General features: G+C 41.1%; 1 protein-coding gene and 1 long non-coding RNA gene across 6 annotated transcripts in view; one reads left to right on the top strand and one right to left on the bottom strand.

The window, feature by feature from the left end:
* PPP4R3B (protein phosphatase 4 regulatory subunit 3B) lies at positions 1-23639 on the bottom strand. Of its 5 annotated transcripts, none has more exons than XM_035321225.1 (16): positions 23373-23639; positions 22395-22450; positions 16725-16823; positions 14128-14748; positions 11483-11560; positions 10570-10686; positions 9452-9568; positions 8910-9059; positions 8098-8200; positions 7043-7084; positions 6258-6416; positions 5020-5189; positions 3763-3902; positions 3124-3308; positions 2479-2603; positions 1-1741 (listed from the first exon to the last, which is right to left on the bottom strand). In XM_035321225.1, exons 1-16 carry the CDS (start codon positions 23512-23514, stop codon positions 1646-1648), a joined length of 2400 nt encoding a protein of 799 aa, XP_035177116.1. In that variant the 5' UTR covers positions 23515-23639; the 3' UTR covers positions 1-1645. The 5 variants fall into 5 exon arrangements, with proteins under 5 accessions (XP_035177116.1, XP_035177114.1, XP_035177112.1 ...); XM_035321223.1 differs by having other exon boundaries at positions 2479-2681; positions 3124-3287; positions 23373-23638; XM_035321221.1 differs by having other exon boundaries at positions 2479-2681; positions 23373-23637.
* Positions 18389-23663, top strand: part of LOC118163999 — a 10812-nt gene continuing 5537 nt past the window's right edge. The window contains exons 1-2 of the long non-coding RNA XR_004749288.1: positions 18389-18399; positions 18770-18772. This is a non-coding gene — a long non-coding RNA (uncharacterized LOC118163999). The remainder of the gene's footprint in view (positions 18400-18769; positions 18773-23663) is intronic.

The raw sequence follows: 23663 nt of genomic DNA on the forward strand, positions 1-23663 counted from the left end.
TTATGGAATTACAGGGTCACATTTTAATTCCTGAATTGTACAGTTCAGCATTAATATCACCACATGTATACAAATGGTGTAAAACAAGTACAGTGGTATTTTTAATACAAAATAAACTTCTGTTTTATGGAAAAACTATACTTCATATCTACACAGACAGCCCATCTTTTTCCAAACAATAGCTAAAATTAAAATTAACTACAAAATCTCCAAAACAGAGAAACTGCTTCAGTTTAAACTATTCCAGGAGAAATGGACCCATAACACATTACAAGAGTGATCTATGTGGTGGATTGCAGCTGTTTTCGTATTTTTTTAAAAAACATTTCTGACATCAATTGTTGGGAAATTTCCTCTTATTTCTTCATGATCTTAGATCACATATGGGCAAACTAACATTAAAATATTTACAGTTCACTTCCTGCTCTTGAAAATAAAACCTGGACTGTTTGCCTCTATCAACTTAGCTATTTTTCTTGCAGTTTGTTTACCTACGTGGAATGTGCTTTTATTTTTAAAAAAGCAGCTTTCATCTTGCACCCAGATTTAGGTGCTGCTTGTTGATTCTGCCTCAACAACTGGTGTCCTGCTAGTAATAATTTCATCTTGGTCCAAAACGAATTTGATGTTAAACACCACTAAATTCATCACTATTAAAAACCTGTTAGTGTTTCTTATTACCACCTCAATTATGCGATTTAAACTTGCAAACAGGAAAATCCCTTGCTGCTTTGAGAAGAGAGAGCTCATTTGAACAAAGCGGAAAGTGATTCAATTCGGCACAACAAGAAGCCGACAGCTGTTCGAGTGTGCCATGTAAAGCACCAGTGTGACACAAGCATTTCCTGGAGATACTTTGGAAGCAGTCGTTCCTTGGCATAGATATTACTGGATATCTAATTGAAAAAACAAGCAAAACCATCCATTTTGAATCCAGCTTCCGTTTTCTCCTCTTTAAAAATACAAATTAAAACTTACTTATTTTTTAACTGTTTTAAACAACTCAACATGCACTATAACTGCAGCGTCCCTCCCTCCAACCATGAGAAATTCAATTTGTAATAAATGGTCCCAAAATCTGGATTGTTCTTATGCAAATACAGCTAGTTTTCCCTTAATATTTTTTTATTTTTTTTATTTTTTTTTTAAAAGAGGCATTGCTAAAAGAACACAACTGACAGCACCATTACAAAATTAAGATTACTGGGTTCAAAATTTAAGCTTGAATTCTTTTTCCTAGTTCTGCTTAACACTGGGGAAACCCTGCAATATTTAAAAAGAAGTTTACCTTACCTTTCCCTCCCCATGCCCTCCCAACACCTGAGACTTTCCTCGCTGAGAAGCCATCATCCAGGTTCTGTGAATGCTAACCCACTTTTTTTTTTTTTAGTTTTATTTTTTTTTTATTGACAGCCTGAATGGCAGCCTCCTTATTTACTAGAAAGATATTAAGTTCCTCGGAAGCCTTGTGTTTACAGAACTAACCCTTTCTAGCTCATATACCGAGTTTCTTTTGCTACTCCTTGTGTTATCTTACATACTCATGGGAGAAAGCTTTCTGAATCAGATTCTTTTTAGCTCTTAAAACAGTTGCAGCATTTGAAACCCCGTAATAAAAGTTTTTATTCCAAAGTTTTGGTTTCTTTTATGAACCCAGACGAGGTCTTTTCCTTGGAGATGTCTCTTCCTCTTCATCATCATCTTCATCATCAGGATAATCCACTAGACCAACTAGACTTCCCTGCCAATTTAAAAAAAGAAAATCCTATATTGAAAAAAATACCCAGGAAGGCATATTTTTTAGTATATAACCCCCAATGAGCTTGTCCAGGACACACAAGCCTGCAGAAGGTCAAGTCTCTCTTAGGACAGCACTCAAATCTACAGTTACTTGATTTCAGAACTTTGCATAAACAACAAGTAATCCTCCTCTCTACTGCAAGTGTTATTTGTAAAGTCAGGGACAACTTATTTCAATCTCAACGGTTAAAGAAAAAGTATGGAGCTTCCTTGTTCCTCTGCATCCTGGCCTCAGAATTATTTCAAATCAATTTAAGCTCCCAGCTGGACTGCCACAAAGTCTAAAGCATAGACAAGCATTTTCCTGGTCAGTCTCTCTTACCAAGTCCCTGACAAGGTGCTCCACTAACGCATTTCAGGAAAGAAGCCCAAGCATATCTCACACAAGCAACTGGACTTTTATAAGTAAGTTGAGGAAGGAGAGCAGTTGAGTTATGCAGAAGGTGCAAGATCGAATGGTGCCCATCGGGTTACCAGCAGGTTTCTGTTCCCAAATAGCTCTTTAAGCCTTCCCCACATTCGTAAGGGTTTAACTCCACAGGGCTTTGACTGAACACACGTAAATGAGACCCCACCTAGAGACTACCACTATCCGTGCTGCATTACAGCCCGTAAGATTTCCTTATTACTGCTCTGCTCCCCGAAGCGGGGACAGCTGCTTTGTGTAAGTTCTCCCACCTTGGTGGCTGTCACTGCTGTGGTCAGGGTTGCGTTCTTTGAAGAGGAGCCATTGGAGCTTGCTGGTGATGTCTGAGCTGCCACAGATTTGCTGTTTGCACTGTTTGCACCATTGGCTCCGCTGGCTGAGTGGGAAAAAGTGAACTTGAAAGCCCCAGCTGAAGTCCTTTTGGGAAGATTCTCTTTGTCTTCACTCTCTTTAGCTGAGGGACAAACATTTTCATGCTTAAGTATCAGCTGTATGACAAAGCACAATCCACAGAGCATCACGCGGGGCAAAAGCAGCCTCTTTTAAATTTCAGTTTCAACGAAAGCTCGCTCACTGACCTCATTCAAAGCACAACACCATTCCAAATGAGAATGACACGGCTGCTTTGGACATGGGGACAGCACCATCCGGTACACACAGTTTTGTAGAGATTTGGTTTTGAATACCATTTAAAATTGCCCTAGACATGCACCTAGTTAACTCATTTTAATCCCAGCCTGGCTTGCAAAGACAGGTTGGGAATTTGCTACTTACTACCTGAACACCCTTATTCCTGCTTATAGTTCAGGACACAAGCAACGGGTTTGTTTACATGACACTTCACCTATCTGGCATACAGCACACCCAGAGATGACAAGCTGAAATTACGTAAATACCTTTTTTAGTTTCCATAAACTTTTCATAGCTATCTGGAAAATCATCCTCTGGTTTTGACTTTTCAACGGGAGGTACGACAGCTTCACCTTCTTCCTCTTCATCTTCATTGAACCACATTTCTTCATCCTCCTCTAAGGCTCTTGCATCTCTGCGAAATCTATTGCTACGCAATATAGATGGAACACTGTAAGAGACACACGACAAGTGATGCAAGTTTTGTGTGCTGTTTCAGAATCGGACAGGATCAGAAATGGCTTTGGCGCTTTGCAGTAAATTCAACAGTTTGGGAAGGCAGTCTAGCTGCCCCTTGTTCTGTCAACGTGAGCTTCACCAAAACCCCAACTGACGAGAAGGGGGACTGAATCCTAACTCTGAATGAAAAAGATTCTGCGCTACATAAGCTGAAAGTTTTCCACCTAACATTTCATGTATTCACAACTGAACTGTGCTAGCTAGAGTAAGCCAATGATGAAAGCCAGATGCAGGTTATTCTAATTGACATGTTCATTGTTAATAAAAAAAATACAAAAAAAAACATGGCCTTCTGCTTTTTCTGCCCTCTAGGAAAGATTAAAAAAGCAGTACAGTGATACTACGTAATGCTGGAGGAGGCTCAGAATACATAAAACGGTTAGTACCTGTTTAGTTTCTGGTTTTGCCGGTCTTTTTCTTGCTCATATTTTGTCTTCAATCCCTTGAATGTCTGAACGTATTCAATAGATTCAAGTGCATTATAAAAGTTTTCAACTATATGTGCAATAAGTGACTTAATATCTTCCTGTGAAAGAACAAAATAGTGTTTAAGTCTCATATATTAACATGCAGAAGTTCAGAAAGCTTTAGAGTTGATCAAAGAGTAACTAATTATCCAGAATGAAGACACTATTGTAAAGAACAAATGTGAAATCGGATTTTTCATAAATAAAGCTGAAGCCTAGAAATATATGGTTAGAATTTCTCATAAACAACCGGTATTTTCAGTACTGTACCAATGCTACTTGTTTCATTAAATCATGATATTTGTTATCTTTGCGGTCTAAGCCTTGAGAAAAAATTAGTTTAACTATGCCCTGCTCTCCCCACAAGTTTTAGTTCTCTTTCTAGTCATCAGTAGCTGCATCAGCACACATGGAAACGAAGTATCTTTTGGTCCCCTAGAAGTCTCAGGCAAATCTGATAAACATTAGTTCATATCACAAGGGCAAAAGTCATCTGAAAACACAATGCACTTTCCTTTTTGCTGGAAATGCTACAATACCCGAAGACTAAAAAGTGCTCTTCATATTCAGAGACCACAAAGATTCCCTGAGAAGACTCCCACACACCAATGCATTTGCCCCAAGTAGCTTAGGAGCTGTTGCAAGTCCCCGTTTTCTACCCCAGCAATACTACAGACTGAGTGCCCGTTTGTCCTGTCCACGTATACACCGTTCCCAACAATGCTGACAGTGAAGAGCTACTGATTCAGAGCTGACTCTAAGAAAGCACATGTCAGATTTTCAAGGACAACGATCACTAATTTATAGTCAAATTGTGTATTACCAGATCTGAGACTGGATTTACTCACGGACAACATGCTTCACTTCATTCTTCACTTTGAAGTTTGGTCTGAGACAACTCAGCCAGCCACTTTGAAGAATTTCACCCACAGGATATCTTTTACACATACACACATACAAAGAGGGCCTCAACATACTCTTGGAGGGGATGATCAAGTAAAACAAACAAGAAGCAGCTTACTGGCACTCTTCTACTTGAATATCTATCCCTGGGATTGTTAGTTTGTGATTTTAAGCATTAACACTATTTCCCGTGAAAGACTTGCGTTTCGTTTTTCTGCCTGTGATGACACACATACACACACATATATGTAAAAGCAGCAGCTGCCAACGTACCACTCTGATGAATTCAAACAGTTCGATCACAGCAGAATTGAGCAGATTGTACCTAGTTCCATTATCCAACAGAGCATTTATAACTGGTTCAAACAGATTTCCCTTGGTGATATAACGGTTATAAAATTCATCTTTTAGGCCTATTATCCTCCTCATAAAGCGAAGAGCACCTATGTGAAGAAAGGAAAGAAAAAAAATCAAATAATTTAATAATTACATACCAGGACTCCAGTCTGCTGCTCTTGGAAAGAGCTGAAAAAAAAAACAAACACACAGAACTGATGCTACTAAGAGAAAGAAGGGCCCACAAAACAGAGAGCACTGCAAAGTGCTTTTTGGAAAGTTCTAAATAAACATTTGCAGATAGTTAACTTGTTTTTCTTTTCCTGAATTCCTCAACGTTTCTGTGCATGTGAATTTGATCAGGGTCCATTAAGTTTTGGAAGTACAGCAGCAATAAGCTTTAGCACACATGAAGTTAGTTTCTCAGCCTGGAGAAAAGGAGGCTCAGGGGTGACCTTATCGCTCTCTACAGGTACCTCAAGGGAGGCTGTAGCGAGGTGGGGGTTGGTCTGTTCTCCCACGTGCCTGGTGACAGGACGAGGGGGAATGGGCTAAAGTTGCGCCAGGGGAGGTTTAGGTTGGATGTTAGGAAGAACTTCTTTACCGAAAGGGTTGTTAGTCACTGGAATAGGCTGCCCAGGGAAGTGGTGGAGTCACCATCCCTGGAGGTCTTTAAAAGACGTTTAGATGTAGAGCTTAGGGATATGGTTTAGTGGGGACTGTTAGTGTTAGGTCAGAGGTTGGACTTGATGATCTTGAGGTCTCTTCCAACCTAGAAAAATTCTGTGATTCTGTGATTAAATTACTGGTTCATTCCTGTGCTTCCTTATCTGCTTTCCAGAACCAGCCACTCTTCCTTAAGTACCGTGGATCATGAAGTCCATTCACCTTCTACAAGAAGCACTAGATTTACAAAGCTTTTAGAGATGACTGCAAATGATCCCCCCACTACCGCATCAAGAGATGCAACCACTCTCCTTCCACCAGAAGCTGCACTGGTCCACATTAACAGACTCCCGCCACTTTTTTTTTCCCCCCCAGACTTACTAAGCAGCTCGTCTGCAATAGGAAATTAACACTAATTATGAACTTAGGTGTACACTTGTATTTGTTACACATTCCATGCAGTACAGAAAACACCTTCAGGAAGGAGGTAGTGACAATTCCATACTCACACAAGGCCAGAAATGTATGCTTTGAATTCATCAAGACCAGTACTCTTCTTAGCAAATCTTTGTTCATAATGTAATTCTTGATGTGATACGTATGGTGTTCCACACAGAAGGTAAGCAGCTCCAAAATTAAGGCAAGCAGTTGTGCCGTTTGGTAATTATCTATGAGAAAAAGTCAGGCATTAAGATACACTAAAGAAGGGGGAGAAGAAAAAGGTTGCCACAGAACAAATCACTACCACCTTCAGTTGCTGTTATGGTTCCTGACATTTCAGCATCACACTGAAGTGCTTTAGCAAGCGGGACACTGCGTCAGAACAATACAAATACTAATTCAGCTTTGGTTTTTTCAGCCACAAAAATCACCCTGAAATGGCAGTGGGGCTTCTTCCATCAGCTGGCTACTAGTTAGAGGTGCCCAGAGTAACAGTGCACGGTAGCACTAGTCTTAAAGAACCCTGAACAGACAAAAATCCAAACCATAAAAGTTCAGCTATGACTCCTTAGCATATACTCTACTAAGAGTGATTTTTCAGAAGCAAGGTAGACTGGGGGAAAAAAACAACAACAACAACAACAACACAACCACAAACCAAACACAACAATAACAAAAAAAGTTACTTAGAAGGAGATGAAAATGTTCTTTCAGCTTCCTGCTGTCTCAGATGAAACCAAAAACCATTGCAATAAAAACTTAAAAAAAAAACAATCTGGACATGCCTTGTTTTCTATGATGCTATCTTTTTATTTAAAAAAAAATCCCAAACTGTAGTTCAATTAAAACTTACCGGGACAAATTGTATTACTCTTAGTGGACCCAACTACTGCATCTGATAAACAGAAAATAAAAGCACTGTAAATATTTATCAGATAGGGATAGATAAATGATTGTACCAATTTTTTCAAACCTTTAATCAACTCAAAACTTTCTATAAGCTATATAATATAAATACAGCAAAGATTATAGCCAGCTGACGTTTCATTCAACTTATGTTACAAACTTTAAATGCAGCTATGTGAAAATACATAACCTAGTACTTCCGAATTATTCCTACGTAGCTAAAACGCCTATCCTAATTTCTTCAGTGAATGCTACCCAGTACTACAGATATTCTGTAAGTTTTATTTTCATTTAATACACATTTTTTTCTACTTAACATTGTGAGAACATGGGTAAGATCAAATCAAACGCTTCAACACACATTTGCAAAATCGTTCCTTTCATCCCTTGAAAGTGTACTTAAAAAAAAAGAGAAAAGCAGCCTGACTCAGGCTGTCATGATATTCCATTTGTTTGTAAAGCATTAAACTAGTGAGTGTTAATTACGTGCCACTTCCTTTACAATCGCCAAGCTAAAAGAAAAGAAAAAAGGTAAAGGAGTTCCACAATGTATTTCTCTGCAGACTTCTTACTGCATTTCCACACTACTGCCAAGTGAAAAGCAGCCTTTGGGATGGATCACCCGAGCTGCTAATGACTACTGAGTAACGTCACAGCATTTTTGCAAGCTGCTTTTCTAAAAAGCACCTGGGGACTACAGACACTTTGCTTTACAACAACTGTTTTCTTAAACCTAACTGGTAAAAGTGTTTTATGATTAATGATAGATATATATATATCATTATCAGATATATCATCATCAGATAATGTTTTAGAAAGCACAGCGCAGAGGCGTTCTCATTAAAAACTGCAATACAGGGCAAGGCTGCTCACAGAACCCCTACAACAGAAGGAACAACTGATTTCAGGACACGTATTCCCAGCTTGCACCACAGGCTCACAGCTGTTAGCAGTGCTGGAAGTTTAAAATATTACAAGATTTTTAAACAAACAAAACATTACCTTTTTCACATTTATCTTCTGATGTATTAGCCAGAAGCGGTGCGGTAAGAACATGCATACAATGGTTGTAGAAGAAATTGAGAAATTCACTTTTTTCTGTTTTCTAAAACAAACATAACTTTATTAAATACTGGCATTTGTATACAGCCTCTTAAATAAGAAAGGGTGGTAACATAGAAGACATCCTACAGATAATTCTGACTCCCTCTGGGCTGCCTACAACTTTTTGATTGGACTGCAATATTACCCTCACTCAAAATGTATTTCTTCATTTTGGGAAGAGATCTGAGACACCAAACCAACTTCAATAGCAACAAAAGCCCACCATGGGTGCAAAAACATCCTGAAAAGCCAGAAGTGACTCCAAGCGCTACACGTTCTTAAAGGCAGTAATTTTACCAGAGTCACCTTCAACACTTTGCACCAGAACACCTGTCATCTTGTCCTTTTCCCTACATTCCATCTAATACACGCCTATCAATATTCAAGTAGGATTACAACGTGCTTTCTTGGCTCAACACTGACCCCCCCAGACTCTCTTCTCCCAGTGTTTATCATTCAGCTACCAGGAGATACGACTGAACTAGTATTATTTCAAAGAACTGGACTGCTTGTGTTAATAAATACTTGCACTATGCCACATACACATACCTCTTCTTATCAAAAGTTAATGGAACTTTATTTTTAGCTTGTCAAATTTCAGCATCAGACCACACATGACACTATTAAATTATTTTTTTTAAATCCTCTGACCAAGACAACAGTAAGAAAATCACGCTTTCAATTTTGCTGAGACAGTAAAGTGTCTTTACCCCTTTGTATTTTCTTACATTAGCTGTGGCCAGCATATTCTCTGGATCTATCAAAGTACGCAAGAGCCCCATTAACTGCACGGCTCCCCCAAGCTCAGGATCAGTATCGCAGATCATCTGCTCAATGACCACATTGATGAGGAGGATATCCTGGAAAAAAAATTATACACAGAGTTTCAATAGTGGACTGACCTCCCTGGTTTCTATATTAGGGTGTTTTGTTTGTTAATTAAAAGCAAAAAAAAAAAGTGAAATGGGAAAACTGGAAGAGCTGCATTTAAACACTGGAGCTCTGACAGGCACAACCCCCCACACTTAAATGTCTCTGCTAGGCAGAGCTACGATTTTATTCCTGTACACACATGGGACAGCAACATGCTCAGAAATGTTTATATCTCAGGTCTAATTCTCCTTATGTTTCTACCACCTACATTTTTGGATTAACTGCATACAAGATGCTGAAGAGTTTTTTTTTGTCATTGTTTTGTCTTAAAACTAATATATTCAGTGCATTCAACAAACTCTAACACACTTTTACTTACGTCGTCACTCTGTTGGGCCTCTTGCATTACAAATTCTCGGACCATAGATGGACTAAATTCTACCAGATAAGAAAATATATCTGTAGCAGCAGATCTAACTTGCAAGTCATCCATCCCCTAGTAAAAATGAGAACAATTTATTGCAGAACCATTTCAAATAGAGCTGCAAAGAGTCAGGAAGTTACAAGTTTTGAGACCATTTTATTACAAAAATTTCTACAAGACATGCATTGAACAGTGACAGGAGAAAGACGAAACAGTAAAATGATTTAAAGGAGAAAAATAATGGGGAAAAAGACTGCAAGGATTTCTGTCAATTTGATGAACCAACTGCACCAATTTGTCTGAGTGAGAGAAATTTTTCTACAGCAAGAATTATTAATTTTCCTTATGTATTTTTTTCCTTCTGGTTAAGTGCACAATTTCTAAGCTTAGAAAATGAATGTAACAGGAAACATTGGGGCTTGTCTAGGCCTGGAAAAGAACTATGATACTAGAGTTTGTCTAATCACTTAACATTTATATTTCTTTTATATTTACGTAACAGTCAACGTCCTTTGGTAACCTCACACGTTGTTACTCTAGAATATTAAAAAACACAACAACAGAATATGCAGTTTCTGAACAGCAACAGCAACGACAATTTGCAGTGGTCAAGCAGCAATAGCTGCTTCAACAAAAGGGGAGAAAAAGCCACGTTTTCACACTGCCGATTTCGATAGATTAAACTGCTTTATAGCACTGAAAACGAGATTAGGATTGGACAGGAACAAGTGCCAGTCCAAGATTATCTAAAAATACTATTTTAGCACTGATCCAGTAACAACAACAAAAATCAAACTCCAACATGAAGAAGAATCCTTCCAAATTTTACCCCTGTTATCAAGAGGGCTTCAAAGTAAACGCAAAGTAAAAACAGTAATAATGATAAAGTTGGGCAGCTTCAGAAAATCAGAGATCTTCCGGATTCAGGACGTTACTATAAGCTAAAGCTTTCAGAGGAACAAAGTTGTCCAACTAAACTTACAGAAAGATGTTTAGCACAGCTGAAAATCTGGCTAAATGGCTGTGGTTGTTTTTCTGTTTTTACTTCTTATTAAAATGTCATTTTCACTTACCATTACGATTTCAAGAGCTGGAAGGATTCCCAACTTCGCCAAAGTTTTAAAGAACGCGTCTCTGTTCTGAGGCTGTAACGTCTGGGAAAATGCGCAGAACTCCTTGAAGAAGTTCACCTGTAACAAAGGGAAACAAGACAGGTATTTGATTCAGAACACTCTGAAAGTCAGAAATACTTATGATTTGTATCAGAGTCTGTGCGCCGGTGGATATATGCCTTCTTGTAAAACAGACTCATCTAGTCCTCTCCCCTCCAACGTTCAACAGCAGTTAGGCAACGTTAAGGTAGAAGTAACAGGAAAACAAAGGCAGTTAGAAACAGATGAAAAGATCCATTAAGAGGCTGCGATGGACCTCAGAGAAATACAGTCATTTTGCAGCTATTTTATCCCACCTAGCACAGGAAAGATTTACACTTCTGTCTGGCTTGCCTTTTGTTTGGAAGAACAAGATGTTTTCTGATAACATACACTCTAGATTTTTATAAGGCAACTTAAGCTGGGAAACATATTCAGAGATAAATAATGTTTGTAAAATATACGCCAAGGGACTATTGTTACCTCTCAGTCACAGGACTGAAAGGCTGTATTGAGTGAGCAAGATACAGTGGGGAAAAAAAGCAATTGGATACAGTACATTAAAGAGTACTTAGAAGAAAGTACGTTTTCAAGCCTAGGACTCAAGCTTAGCGCTAGCACCTTCTCAATAGTAGAATAAGTTACTTAGAACAAATAAATCAGAGTTTTACAAGAAACATTGTCCTAGGGAGCACAAAGACTACGCTGCATTAGAAATGACTCTAGGGTCAGGGAAATACCTCAGTGACTGCAGAACCAACAGAACACCTTCAACATTTCTACTTCATGTCTGAAGTTTAAAGCACTCAGCCACCTACTGAGTCCACCAACTCACCAATTCACATCGTTTGTCATCATCTGTAGCTTCATCTGTTAGTTGTGCAAAAACTTCAGACAGAAATTTTTCATCTTCCTGTGTAACATAAAAGGAAAGTGACTTAGACAGCACCCCTTACACATTAAAACTCTTATCTTTATAGGCTCTGACACTGTATAAAGTCAGACTGAAGTTAACTATCTGCTCAACTCATAGAAACAAAAAATGTGCACTAGTATCTTGGGTAGAATTTTTTTATTTTTTTTTAAATAAACACAGTCACCTACATTTTATCACTGAAAAGGAAGTTGTAGCACCCATTTGAGAGCTCCCTTTCTAACACACAGTCTCAGCACCCGATCCATACAGCAGGGCTGCCCGCTAAGCCACGGCAGGCAGCATTACTGGGTCCAGTCCCAAAGAACCTCTGGTACTTGCCCTCTGCCAGGCAGCTCGGATGCCTACGGCTCTACCTGACAACCTGCAGGCTCGCTGCGTGGTTTTTCACTCACATCCAGGCATCACAACACCATAACCTGTCCATCGGATCCGGGCTCCCTCCCCAGGCCATGCATGCAGCCCTTCAGGAAGGGCACCGGCGGGATTCCCCCTTGGGTGCTGCCAAGGGGGCTCTAACCATGGAGCGCCTTTGCTGCTGGCACCCCACCGAGCACTGAGTCACACATCAGTTCCACTGGGTCACACAACAATTCCTACTTCCCATCTGCAGTGTTTCAATAGTTCTCCACAGCCACGCACCCCCCATCAACCTTGCTCTCAATAAACAAGCTCCCCCACTTGAGCACAAAGCTCAGCTTTCCCCATCCGGGAAACTTCTCTGATCATTTACTGAGATCACCACTCTGGGATCTCCTGCCAATAGGTACTGATTTTTAGGTGTATACAGGACACCGTTTCTCTTCTTGCCAAGCGTTTCAGTTACACCATGGCTTAACACTCGAGAGCTGCACAAAAACCAGGGGGAGCAGCATCACCTCCGAACAGCTCAGGCACGTCCTGCTCTGCACACTGATTTCCCTGCAGACACACGGAGGAGCGCTGGCATTCCTCCACATCAAAATGCCTGTCACCTTTTGAAGAAGGTGCAAATCGCAGAGCCAACAGCAGCATCGTGCTACCGCACCACCGAGCTGGGCAGCACCGCGCTGATTCACTGAACAAGCACGAAGGGATGCAGCAGCGCTGTGATAACCATCCACGTTACCTTGCGTGTTTTAGGCAGCAGTTACTTCTACGCTTTGTGTCTGCTATTACTAAATTCAACACATTTAATTGAGCTGAAGTACAGATTTTTTTTTTTTTTTACAATCACCCAAATGTTGGCCAAAAGGTCACATTTTTTTCCTGAGAATTTTAAGATGTGAGGAAAAACGTGCTTTACAAGCACAAGGTACCTGAACCAGCATCCGACAACGCAACTTACACAGACTTAGTAGTTTATTTTAAGCCTTACTGACTTTAACAGCTGAATTAAGTCTGTTAAATAAACAATCATATCACAACAAGAGGCCAGAAACTCCCCACCACAGACTACTCGGCAACGGACAGATCTCTGGCTTGTCTAGAGCTGCGGCCCGGCGCAGTCCTGATGTCCTAAAGCACAGGGTGGATCTAGCTTTGTTTTCTGGGCTTGCTGCGTTTTCCACATGCCTGCCCTTCCTCCTCAGCAGTGCTGGGTCTGCTGCTCCACGTCACATCGAAAGGGCTTCACTGCTGTAGCAAACAGCTCGGTACTCCTACAAACTGCACTTCCTAGGGAGCTTTACCAGCATATTTAGGGTAACAAGACCCTTCAATTCATTCACCAAGACCCCAATTCATTCACCAAACCTAAAGGGGCTTTAATTTCTTGTGCCACAACAAAAAGCTGATTTACACCAGCAGACTGGGAAAGCGGTCCTGAACCTGATGCCCACACTCCAATGTAACTTTCCCCAAGCACAATAGCCAGCATCTTCTCTTCCACGTGTGCTTTCTTTGTTGCTTACAATTATTTCTCCACTGCCTATATCTTTCCACAATTTTAATACTCTCTTCTTCACAAGAAAACAGACCTGTTTGTGAAGTTTTAATTCCACACAAACGTCCCCAGGTACACGGACCAGAAACAGAATGAAAACATTTTCATTTTGGTCACCATTAGTTTGCACAACAAAATATGAACCGACAACACCCCAAACGTCAGCGAATGCAGCACAGTGCTTCGCACCCAGGCTCTTCCTGCAGCCTGGCTTCTTTGTGACAATCGGCTACTTTTAAACCTGCTTCTGACTAGGAACCCTTCAGTGGGTTTTTCACAGCTCTGATACAGTAACATTTTGGTTACCTATTATTACTTTGGGATATCACTGTGAAGAGAAAATGAATTCAAATTAATCCATTAACTACTTTATACTGCAACATAAACATTTGAAATTAGTACAATAAGATCATTGCTTACAATCCATTAAAAAATCTGTAAATAAAATCACCTGAAATCTACTATCTTTAAAAATCAAAGTTTCAGAAATAAAGGGAAACACAATGCAAATCAAAGTCTGTGTGATTACTTTAGACAGTATTACAGAGCCATAATCAATTTTAAAACTACACCTAGATGCATCTACACATCATCCATCTATACCATATTAAAAACCACTTACCTGCAACATACTGACAATCTCAACTTTGTTGAAGAAAATAAAGGAAGTAAGGGTAGAAAGAAAATTCTCTTCAAAAACAGATGGTGTCGGCAAGATGATGTCCTGAATATACTGTACCCTGTAAGTCTGGTGGATTTTTTGCCTGAGTTCAGAGTCTGTTATAGGAATAACCTCCTTAAATTTTGCTGTTTTGGTCAAGAACTCCCTGTGCCGTTTTGGCTGAGCCAAAGAAGGATCATACTCAAGGCATCCAACAACATCCATAATGCACTCGTCAGAAAACATCACCTCAAACAGAGTTGCTTTATTGAGGAACAAAATTCCTCTAATAATTTCATATAAATGATGCAAGCCTTCTGTGTTCTCTAAATTCTCGCAGACTTGGAAAAGCTGCAATAGTTTTTTAATGTAGCCTTCATTCTCCAAGGCCAGCGCTAGCTTTTCTCTACGGATGGGTGAGGAGAGAACAGAGGTAACTAGGTCAGCAATCTCTTCAAGTTTGTTGAGTTCACAAGAAGGAAGGTCAATCAAAGGACTAGTTTCAGGCATTTCTTCTATGTGTTCCTCTTCGGACTCGATAAGGTCCTGTGTGACTTCCACTGAAGGATCCTTACCCTGAACCTAAGAACAGAGCATGTACAATTACTGTCTCATCCCAATACATATGCAAAAGGAAATCAAGTCGATAACACGTACATAAATCCTTTCGTACCTTCAGTTGCCTGGAAAATACCTAACCATGAAGAGAAGGACTAAGTTTGCTGCTTGTGAATCCTACAGAAGTCACTACCATTACCTTAATAGGTATTTCTCAAAAAGTGAAAAGAAAAACAAAACACAAACCACCAAAACCTAACGACATCTGTGAAATAAAGTAGTCTGAAGCACCTTGAAGATAAAGGATCATGCCCAAAATGAACAGGGGTAAAAGGATGTGATCATCTCATCTCCTGCTCTGCATGCCCCTCTCATCTCCTCAGCCTTCTCATGCACCCTATCCTTTTTATTCCCTTGTGGTGGTTTTACTGTGCTAGGCAGCTGAACACCACAACCACTCTCTCACTCCCCCTCAAATGAGGAGGGGAAGAAGTAAAGGAAAGACTCACGGGTTGAGGTAAGGATAATTTAATTAAAGGAGAAAAAAATAAGGAAATATTATTATTAATTAAACAATTCAACTAAACAATTAATCAAACAATTCAACTAAAGGGAAAAAAGGGAAAGGGGAAAAGGGAGAGGAAAAGGGAGTAACAAAACAAAACAAGTAAAGGCTATGCAGAAGTGCAGAGGAAAGAAATTATTCTCTACCTCCCACAAACGAGCGATGCTTGACTGCATCCTTGAAGCAGGGCCTCAAAGCACGTAGACCGTGTTTGGGAGGAGGACAGAGGTTCTCTCAACGAGAGCCCACCCCTCCCTTCTTTTGTTGCTGAGCGTGACATCATATGGAATGGAATATCCCTTTGGTTGGTTTAGGTCAGCTGCCCTGCTGATGTTTCTTTCTCACTTTTTTGCCCACCCCCTAGGAGGGTTGGAGAGAGTCCTGATGCTGTGCCAGCACTTCTCAGCAGCAGACACAACACCAGTGTGATACCACTTCTGTTCTAGTTACAAGTGCAGAGCGCAGCACTGTATGGGCTGCTGCAGGGAAAGTTAACATCCCAGCCAGACCCAGTACATCCCTTCACTGATCCAACCCTAAGATTCATAAATTCCCATTGGACCTCCCTCACAAAGGATCACCTCTCAGACAGCAGTCTTGAAGCGCTAAGAGTTTTGAAATTCAGTGCAAGAGACTAAGGCTAATGGTTTGCGCTGTCTGATCACACAGAGACCTCCCTCTCAGACGGGTGATCAGCTCAACCCCAAAGGGGACCAGTGTAAAACCTGGACTACTTATTAGACACATACACTTGCAATTACTAGCATTGGTTCCTTTCAACAATGGTATTTGAGAACTGGCTGAGAAGACTTGTAGCTTTATGAACGCTAAGTTTAAGAATGCATCTAAATTGCCTAGTTTGTTCAAGGCAAACTGCTAGAAAACCTGAGTTCCAAGTATCTTTAGTTACAGCTTTACACTTTTAAAATCCGATACAGTTACAATTAGTTCTGCCATGAAAGCCTGGGTTTCTTCTTTTAAGTACACATTGGTGCAATTCCACTGACTTGTTAATTCCAGAGCTGAAAGTGTAAGATCTATACTTTGTTTCATAATTATGAAGATTGAAATATCCATAAGACATGGATAGTAAGATTTAGGTCATGATGAAAAAATGACTGAGATTTTGAGCTCTGACAGCAATGCCACCTCTGCCTCTCACAGAGCAGGATCTGGCTCCTTGTCTGTTAACATGGATCCTTAGTTCCACAGTCCAACTAGTTAGCTCCTTGCAGATTGGGAGAAGGACAATTAAAATCCGGCACTCAAAAAAAAAAAAAAAAGAAAAGAAAAAAAGAAAAAGAAAAGCCACAGAAAATAGCGATGAGCATATGCTCGTTTTCCAAATAGATTAAAAAATCACAAACCAAATACATGAACCCACAGAAGACACTACATCATCTGGAAGAAACAGAATATTAAAATATAACCGTACCTGGCAGATTTTCTCCCAAATTTCATCACAGCCAGCTTTTTCTTGAAAACTCAGTGCTAAATCATAATTTTCTGCTTCTGACCAAACAATCAAGGTGTCCTGTACAAGACAAAAAAAATAAATAAATTGTTTGAGACAGTTCAGATCTGCACCACATATTCATCTGCATTCCATTGAGTCATGCCTAAAGAATAAATAATAATTACACTTGTCAAAAAAAAAGACTGTAAGCCACTGAAATATTAAGTTACCTGTTCTGCTGTAAGGGACATTTATTTTTTGTTTTATGAACATTCTCTTACATATTATCCATGTATGTATTTTTTCCATACCAAAACCATTTATAATGGCATTTTTCTGCAACCTAATTCCAAGCTGAGGCTCTTGGTTGTGCATGTGAATGCACACCTCACAGGAAGTTAAGAAAACTTGCAATATAAAAAGTTGTCTTCTCAGATTTAAGAAGCTGCAAATCAAAGTAAAAGATTACAGTGTTTCCTCCTCAGAAAGGGTCTAATACAGCTGTAGCAATGTGAGAAGCAAAGCCTCACATATTACAAACACGTGTCTTTTTCCTGAGTTCAAAGACATACACCATGGATTATATAAAGCTTGTAAGATACTACTAAAGCTACAAACATCCTGCCCACAGGTATTTTCACTTGAGCAAATTTTCTTTCCCTCCATTCTTATTGCCTCTATTAATTCAATTTGTACACTTGCACAATACATCTAGGAATTTGCTGGAGTTTCTGAACGGATGTTTTTTTAAATGAAGTGTTATTAGGTCACTTTCTGCTCCAAGTTATGCATTTCCTCTCAGCAGATATCTAACAAAATATTTTATAACTTATTTCACTATGGAATTATTACTACAGAATCTCTTACTCTGAAATAAATGTAACTACCTCATTCAGGTTAGAATACGTCCTAGACAAGGGGACGCACACTGAATAATGGCACTTGCACAGAACTGTGTGAATGTAACTTAACTGGCTGGCAGTGAACTGCAGTACATCGATTTGTTCTTTCACTTTTACCCCTTCCTTTAAAAGAAACAGAGTCTGCCCTTAACGGAAAGCACAGAGCTCATTGCCCTGTGACCTTAACGCTGCTCAGAGATTTCTTTTTGCAAGTGTCCTACACCACACTTAGACTTTTGTGCTCCTGCCACAGACGTTAATGGGTAGTCTGCCTGCTCTTGGGCTCTGATTCACGCCTGCAAGTGGCACAGCTTCATACAGCTGACACGGGTTTGCTTACAGCTGTCCAGCCTCATCTCTGGCTCACGGACAGCTGAACCTGTGGTAGCAGCGTGCGATGTTGGAGTGAGCAGTTGAGCTGGCCTTCAAGGAAAAAACAACTGTAAACTGCAGGGATTGAAAAGCCTGATGGGCTCCCTGGCCTCGTTCAGAATGAACTGGCGCAGAATGCAGGTAGGAGGAAAGTGGGCCCTCAAGTGCTCACTCCGTATTGCCAAAGGCACTTTTTATTTTGCAAAGACTGAAAAACAAAACACACAAGTTTTTACTACTGTGTTTTATATAATGTTATAAAGTATTTTGATGTAGGGTTTTTGAACAAAGCTTTGTATCATTTCCATTCAAGTCCAGGTATGCTGAGCAATGCAAGTTTGTTACCATGGGAAGACACTCTACAACATAACAGGAACTCAGTCAACAGCTTAAAACAGAGTGCCCAAATGATTTAAATATGCTACAAATTAGCAGCATCAACTTGCCTTTCACAAAGTACCCTCTCTAAAAAATGCTCATTTACAGGTTAATCCAAAAATCAGAATTCTTAAGTACAATTTTACGGCAGTTACTCATTTCAAATATTTATTTTTGTTTATGAAAACGTTCTATGCAATTATGGATGCCCTAACACTCAGAAAATGGATACACTTCCAGGTAAGCTAAAAACCAGAGGCACCTCAAACAGCAAAGAGAGACATACACATGAAGAAGTCCTGTTGATAGCCCAGAATCATTCCACTAACAGGCCTACCGCAGTAACTCAGATGACTGTGTGCATCCATAGAGACTGTACTTAAATTTTTTTGTCACAATTTTCGGGTTACTGAGTAGTACTTGTTACAATCTGTACTGCCCACGCCGGTAGAAGTTATGTAAGTTTCTCCAAAAATATTTCAGAAGGACTTCTGAAATATAAACTGTCTGAAGTGTTTCCAGTGAACAGGCACACAGAGGAACTGCACGGAACATCCAGGATCCTTCCTGCTCCCTTCCAAACACTTCCGCTCGCTCTTACCAAGCAAGACGCTGCCTATTTAATCATCTTTATTAAAAGGTAGTTTCATTAGAAAATAATTATCCGACACCAATGTAATATTTACTCAGCCATGCGCTTCCTGCATGTCCCAAGACGACTCAAGATCAGACAGATATCCTCCAGACCTAGCTCCTTCATCAGACTACCGCTTTGGCCAGCTTAGATCAGCAACGTGCCTTCATTCCCTCACACAACACAAGACAAAACAAAACAAAGATTAATTCAGAACAATTTGCGCTTTAAGAGGGCAGTTCTAACCCCTCCTTCATTGTCAGTACCGGTTTGTACAATACCTGCTACTCCTTCTCCTGGTTCAAGCACCAGCCCCTCATCCCCCTCCTACGCCAGCATAGGTATGCTGCGCAGGGAACCAGAGAGAGGACAAGAGACAAATAGAAATGAAGCCAGCAAGAAGATGCGTTCCAGCAGGATCAGTTCCTACATCTAACCTGCTGCATAGCTACGTGAAGACTCATGCTGGCACGAAGGAGTGAAGAAGGCCCCTGGTAAGTGCTCTGGCTGGCAACAGCAGCACCCCTGGAAGCCTGTGAAATCCCAGCCTCAAGTAACTCCACTGATTTTGCCTGAAGCAAATTGCTCTGTTGTCACTTGAATGATGGCAACTCTGTTTCAAGAGCATTTGTGCATATTCTCCATCTCAGATCTGAAAACAGAAAGAATGTACCTAAAGGAGAGTTAACATCAGAGGGCGGTGTTCAGGATGAGAATTTCTGTAGCTTTTCACCAGTCTTAAACCTGTGCAACTGAAAATTACCACCCTTGTAACAAAGCACACGAACGGATCCATCTGACTTTCACTGTGGCACTGTACATGCTCCTCTGCCCACAGGCTGTGGAACAGCAACCTCAAGGAGATGGCGGAACAATACACGGGTGTGGTAACACCCTGAAAGCGCTCCTGCTGGAGCCTCCAGAAGGTACCCTGGCAGCCACTGCGTGCTCAGTGGAGGCATGCAATTCTCAAAGCCTATGCCCAAAATCCAGGGAGCTGCTAAAGCTCTTTAGGTGTCTTGCATTCTTCGCGTACACAGCATCAGGAATTCTTTTACGCTGAGCAGCAGGGCACCCATGCCCAAGTCCTCTTTCTGTTGCATGCCTAACACCGTGACAAAACTGAATTCTGCACAGAAGCCAGAGAAACCATAAACACGACTCAAGAAGGCAGTGTTTACAGGTAATCAATCATTATAGTACTACTTAGTGCAAATAGTATATATTGGGAATCATAAACTGATGCACAGCAACTAAATATCAGGTATTTTTCCACGGAATGATGGTATGCAAATCCAAACTTAAGTGGCAGCTATTCCGTGAGTCAATTCAAGTTATTTTTAAGGAGACAGATGTGTAGGCAGGGCATGTTTCCTTTTTGTCAAGCTGCACCACGTTGTGGCTTTCCCCAAACCCAAGAAGATCAGCACCTTAATAAAAATCCGCACCTACACTCTGACAAGTCAGTCAGCTACAAAAGCACCTGTCCTGGACATGTGAGCACAGCCTCCAAGTCTGCAGGCTACCTACCGCACAGCAGACTTCTACACTTGACTAGGGGACACCAAGACCACCTCTGTTCTCCTCTGGCTAACCAGAGTATTTTACCTAATTCTTCACACCATTTTAAATAACATCTGCTCTGAGACACCCAGGTGCGAGTACTACAATCTGAGCTGAGGCTGAAGTTTCACAAACTGCAGCACAGGACCGCTACACGAAGTTTTGATCTTTGCTACTCTGCAGCACATCAAATTCAAAGCACTGTCAACTAAAAGCAGTATGAGCTCAGAAGCTAGACAGATCTAGAACCTGTCTCTGGAAATCATCCGTCATTATTCCTCTTAAAAACAATGCAAAACATCTCCAGAAGAGTGAGAAGTGAAGCAAAGATTCAGCCACAAGGACACAAAGCATTAGGACTGGTAATAAAAGCCAACCCAAACAAACTTAGCCTAAGATAAGGTTTTTGGAACTACAACCTAGAAAGTCTTTTCCACAACAAAACAAACAAACAAAAAACTTAAGTCACTTGAAACTGCCCGGTTAAGTAAAGAAGGTTTTCAAGTAAGCAGCTGTATGAAGTTTCAGAGTATAAGCTGCAAAAGGAAGCAATTCTAACTTTGCATCAACACAATCCGTGCTTGTATTTCGTTATGCAGTAGCTTCCTCTACTAAACAGGAAGCAGTTCAAGGCTCTTGCCTTTCAGAACCCTGCAGAGCTCCCACAAAGACCTTCCTCTCTTTCCTCAGGGGCCCACCCAAGAAAAGCCTACAACCATCACCTGACTAAATACACCAGTATCTACCGAGTAAAAAATGGAAAGCACAGAACACAGCCTTCTGAAAAGCTAGCCCCACGACTGACTCACTCCAGCCAACCCGTGCTCAAGAGCTACACGAGTCTCTTTTCCCCAGTTCTCACGACATAGCTTGTCACATTGCTTTCAAAAGAAAAAATCCAAAACAAAACCCTCAATGATTTGTCTCTTCATCATTTAGGAAGAAAAAAAAAATAGTTGTCTAGTGCTGAAACCCTTCTGGATACCATAATGATGAAGAGCAGTATGAAACACTGAACAAAAGAAATAGAGAATCTACTGCAGAACAAAGGAAGAGGCAGGAAAAAAAAACACGTAATAAACCACGAGAACAATGAAGGCAGAGACACCAGAAATGAATGCAGAAGGAAAAAGCAATAAAAGCAAGAGATTTAGTAAACTAAATTTTGTAGTGGATTAAACAAAGATGACCTATTAACATAGCTCCCAACTGTTTTACTTCTTTGTTCTGCAGAAGCCTTACCCCCAGGAAAGGTAACTGTGCAATTAAGCCCCAGCATGGCTAGTCACTTTGCTTAGGACAGCAGAAGGTTCTAGGGCTTAAAACAAAAACTAAACAACAATAAGGGAGGTCCCACAAAAAAAAAATCCATCTTAATACTTCCAGAGAAAAAAAAAAAACAAAAACCAAAAAACTCTGGAAGTAAATACAACAGAAATAACAGAGCTGGCTGAAATTTTGCCTTCCTGACGCGTCCCTTATTTCATATGAGCAGGTTCTGTCTCCCACTCAAGGCCATATATGTTTCTAAGTAATTTTCATATATATATGTATATATTAATAAGGCGAACATGTAAGTTTCTGGAATACAAATTAGTGCAGCACCACAGGCTTCTAAGCAAGTTTTTCACCTCTATGAAGAAACAATATTAACAACAAGTCTCACTGCTTAGCCCTTTTTCTGGAAAACAGTGTAGTCTAAAGCTGGAGAAACCTACAGATACCAACAGCCACTTTGAACATAAAACAACTCCTCAGCATCAGTAATCAAAAAAAATAAGGCCTAGTAATGATACTTGCCTGCTGCTTTTGATACGCGGTATTTGGATTTATCTTCGATTCTAGCAGTAGCGAACCTGAAAAAGTTAGGAAGATATTTACTGAGTTTAACCAAACAAACATTTCCGCGGGTCTTACAGTAGCCGCCCGCACGCCAGACAACATATGCTCAACCTAATCCGCATCTTCCAGAAAGTCCTGGAGAACGATCTTCTTTAAACATAATTCCTGACAAACAAGCCAGGTAAAACGAAATCCATCAGAAACACCCACATAAAAGCGTTTTCCTCTTCTACCTGGGACCAAAATTCTCTGCAGCACTATTTTCTCCTCCTGAAACCTGGTGTGACAAATAACTGCTTTAAAGGCCATTTAACAACTCCGTACAAATGTGCACCAGGTAGCATGCTGCACAGCATAAAGATGGATTTGCCCACACAAGCCACGTGGGCCATTTGCTTTTATTTCCTTCAACTGCCCTTCAGAAGTGAATCACCCAGATAGCATGAACCCAAAGACTTCACTTTGTGTATGCGAGCAGTGTATGTATCCCGGCAACAGCTCCCGAGTCATTTATACCAGTCTGAGGTGGTTTATTTAGCACATTAGCACCTGTCGGCTGACCAAGCGGCAAGCGTGTACCACGCAAAAGAGAGCCTTGAGGTGACTTCGAAGAGCAATAGAATATAATGGCACATAATTTGATTGCCTTGGAATATAATCCGTGAATTTATAGGGAAAAAAAAAAGAAAAAAACATACGAAAAACCACCACCACCACCACATTTCCGTAGTAGTAAGGAGAGGAAAAGGGCACTCCAGAACATCGCGGGGGGGTGTGAATACTCCGGGCCCGAACAAGATGTCGCCCCACGTAACTTCACCTCCGGCCAGGGCACCCGGAGGGGCGCAGGCTGCGGGGCGCCGGGGCCGGGGCCCGGGATCGGGGCAGGGCTGAGGGAACGGGGCCGGCCCGGAGCTCGGGGCCCGGAGCTCTCACCGTCCGCCTCGGCGCGCACCAGCAGCGACATCCCCTTGAGGCGCTCCACGTAGGTGGAGGAGACGTGCCCGGTGCCCCTGTCGTCCCATTGCCGATCCTCGTTGAGGGTGTACACCTTCACCCGCCGCCGGGTGTCCGACATGGTGCGGGCCCGGCCCCGGGCCCGGGCTCGGCCCGCGGGGGGCGAGGGGGCGAGGGCGGCGGGGAGCGGGGCTCGGGGCGCGGCCGCTCAGGTGCTCCGCGGGGCCTCCCCCGCGCCGCTGCCCATGGCCGCCCGCCGGCGAGAGGGCG

Source organism: Oxyura jamaicensis, chromosome 3 (assembly GCF_011077185.1).
Source record: "Oxyura jamaicensis isolate SHBP4307 breed ruddy duck chromosome 3, BPBGC_Ojam_1.0, whole genome shotgun sequence".
In the NCBI taxonomy this organism is placed as follows: domain Eukaryota; kingdom Metazoa; phylum Chordata; class Aves; order Anseriformes; family Anatidae; genus Oxyura; species Oxyura jamaicensis.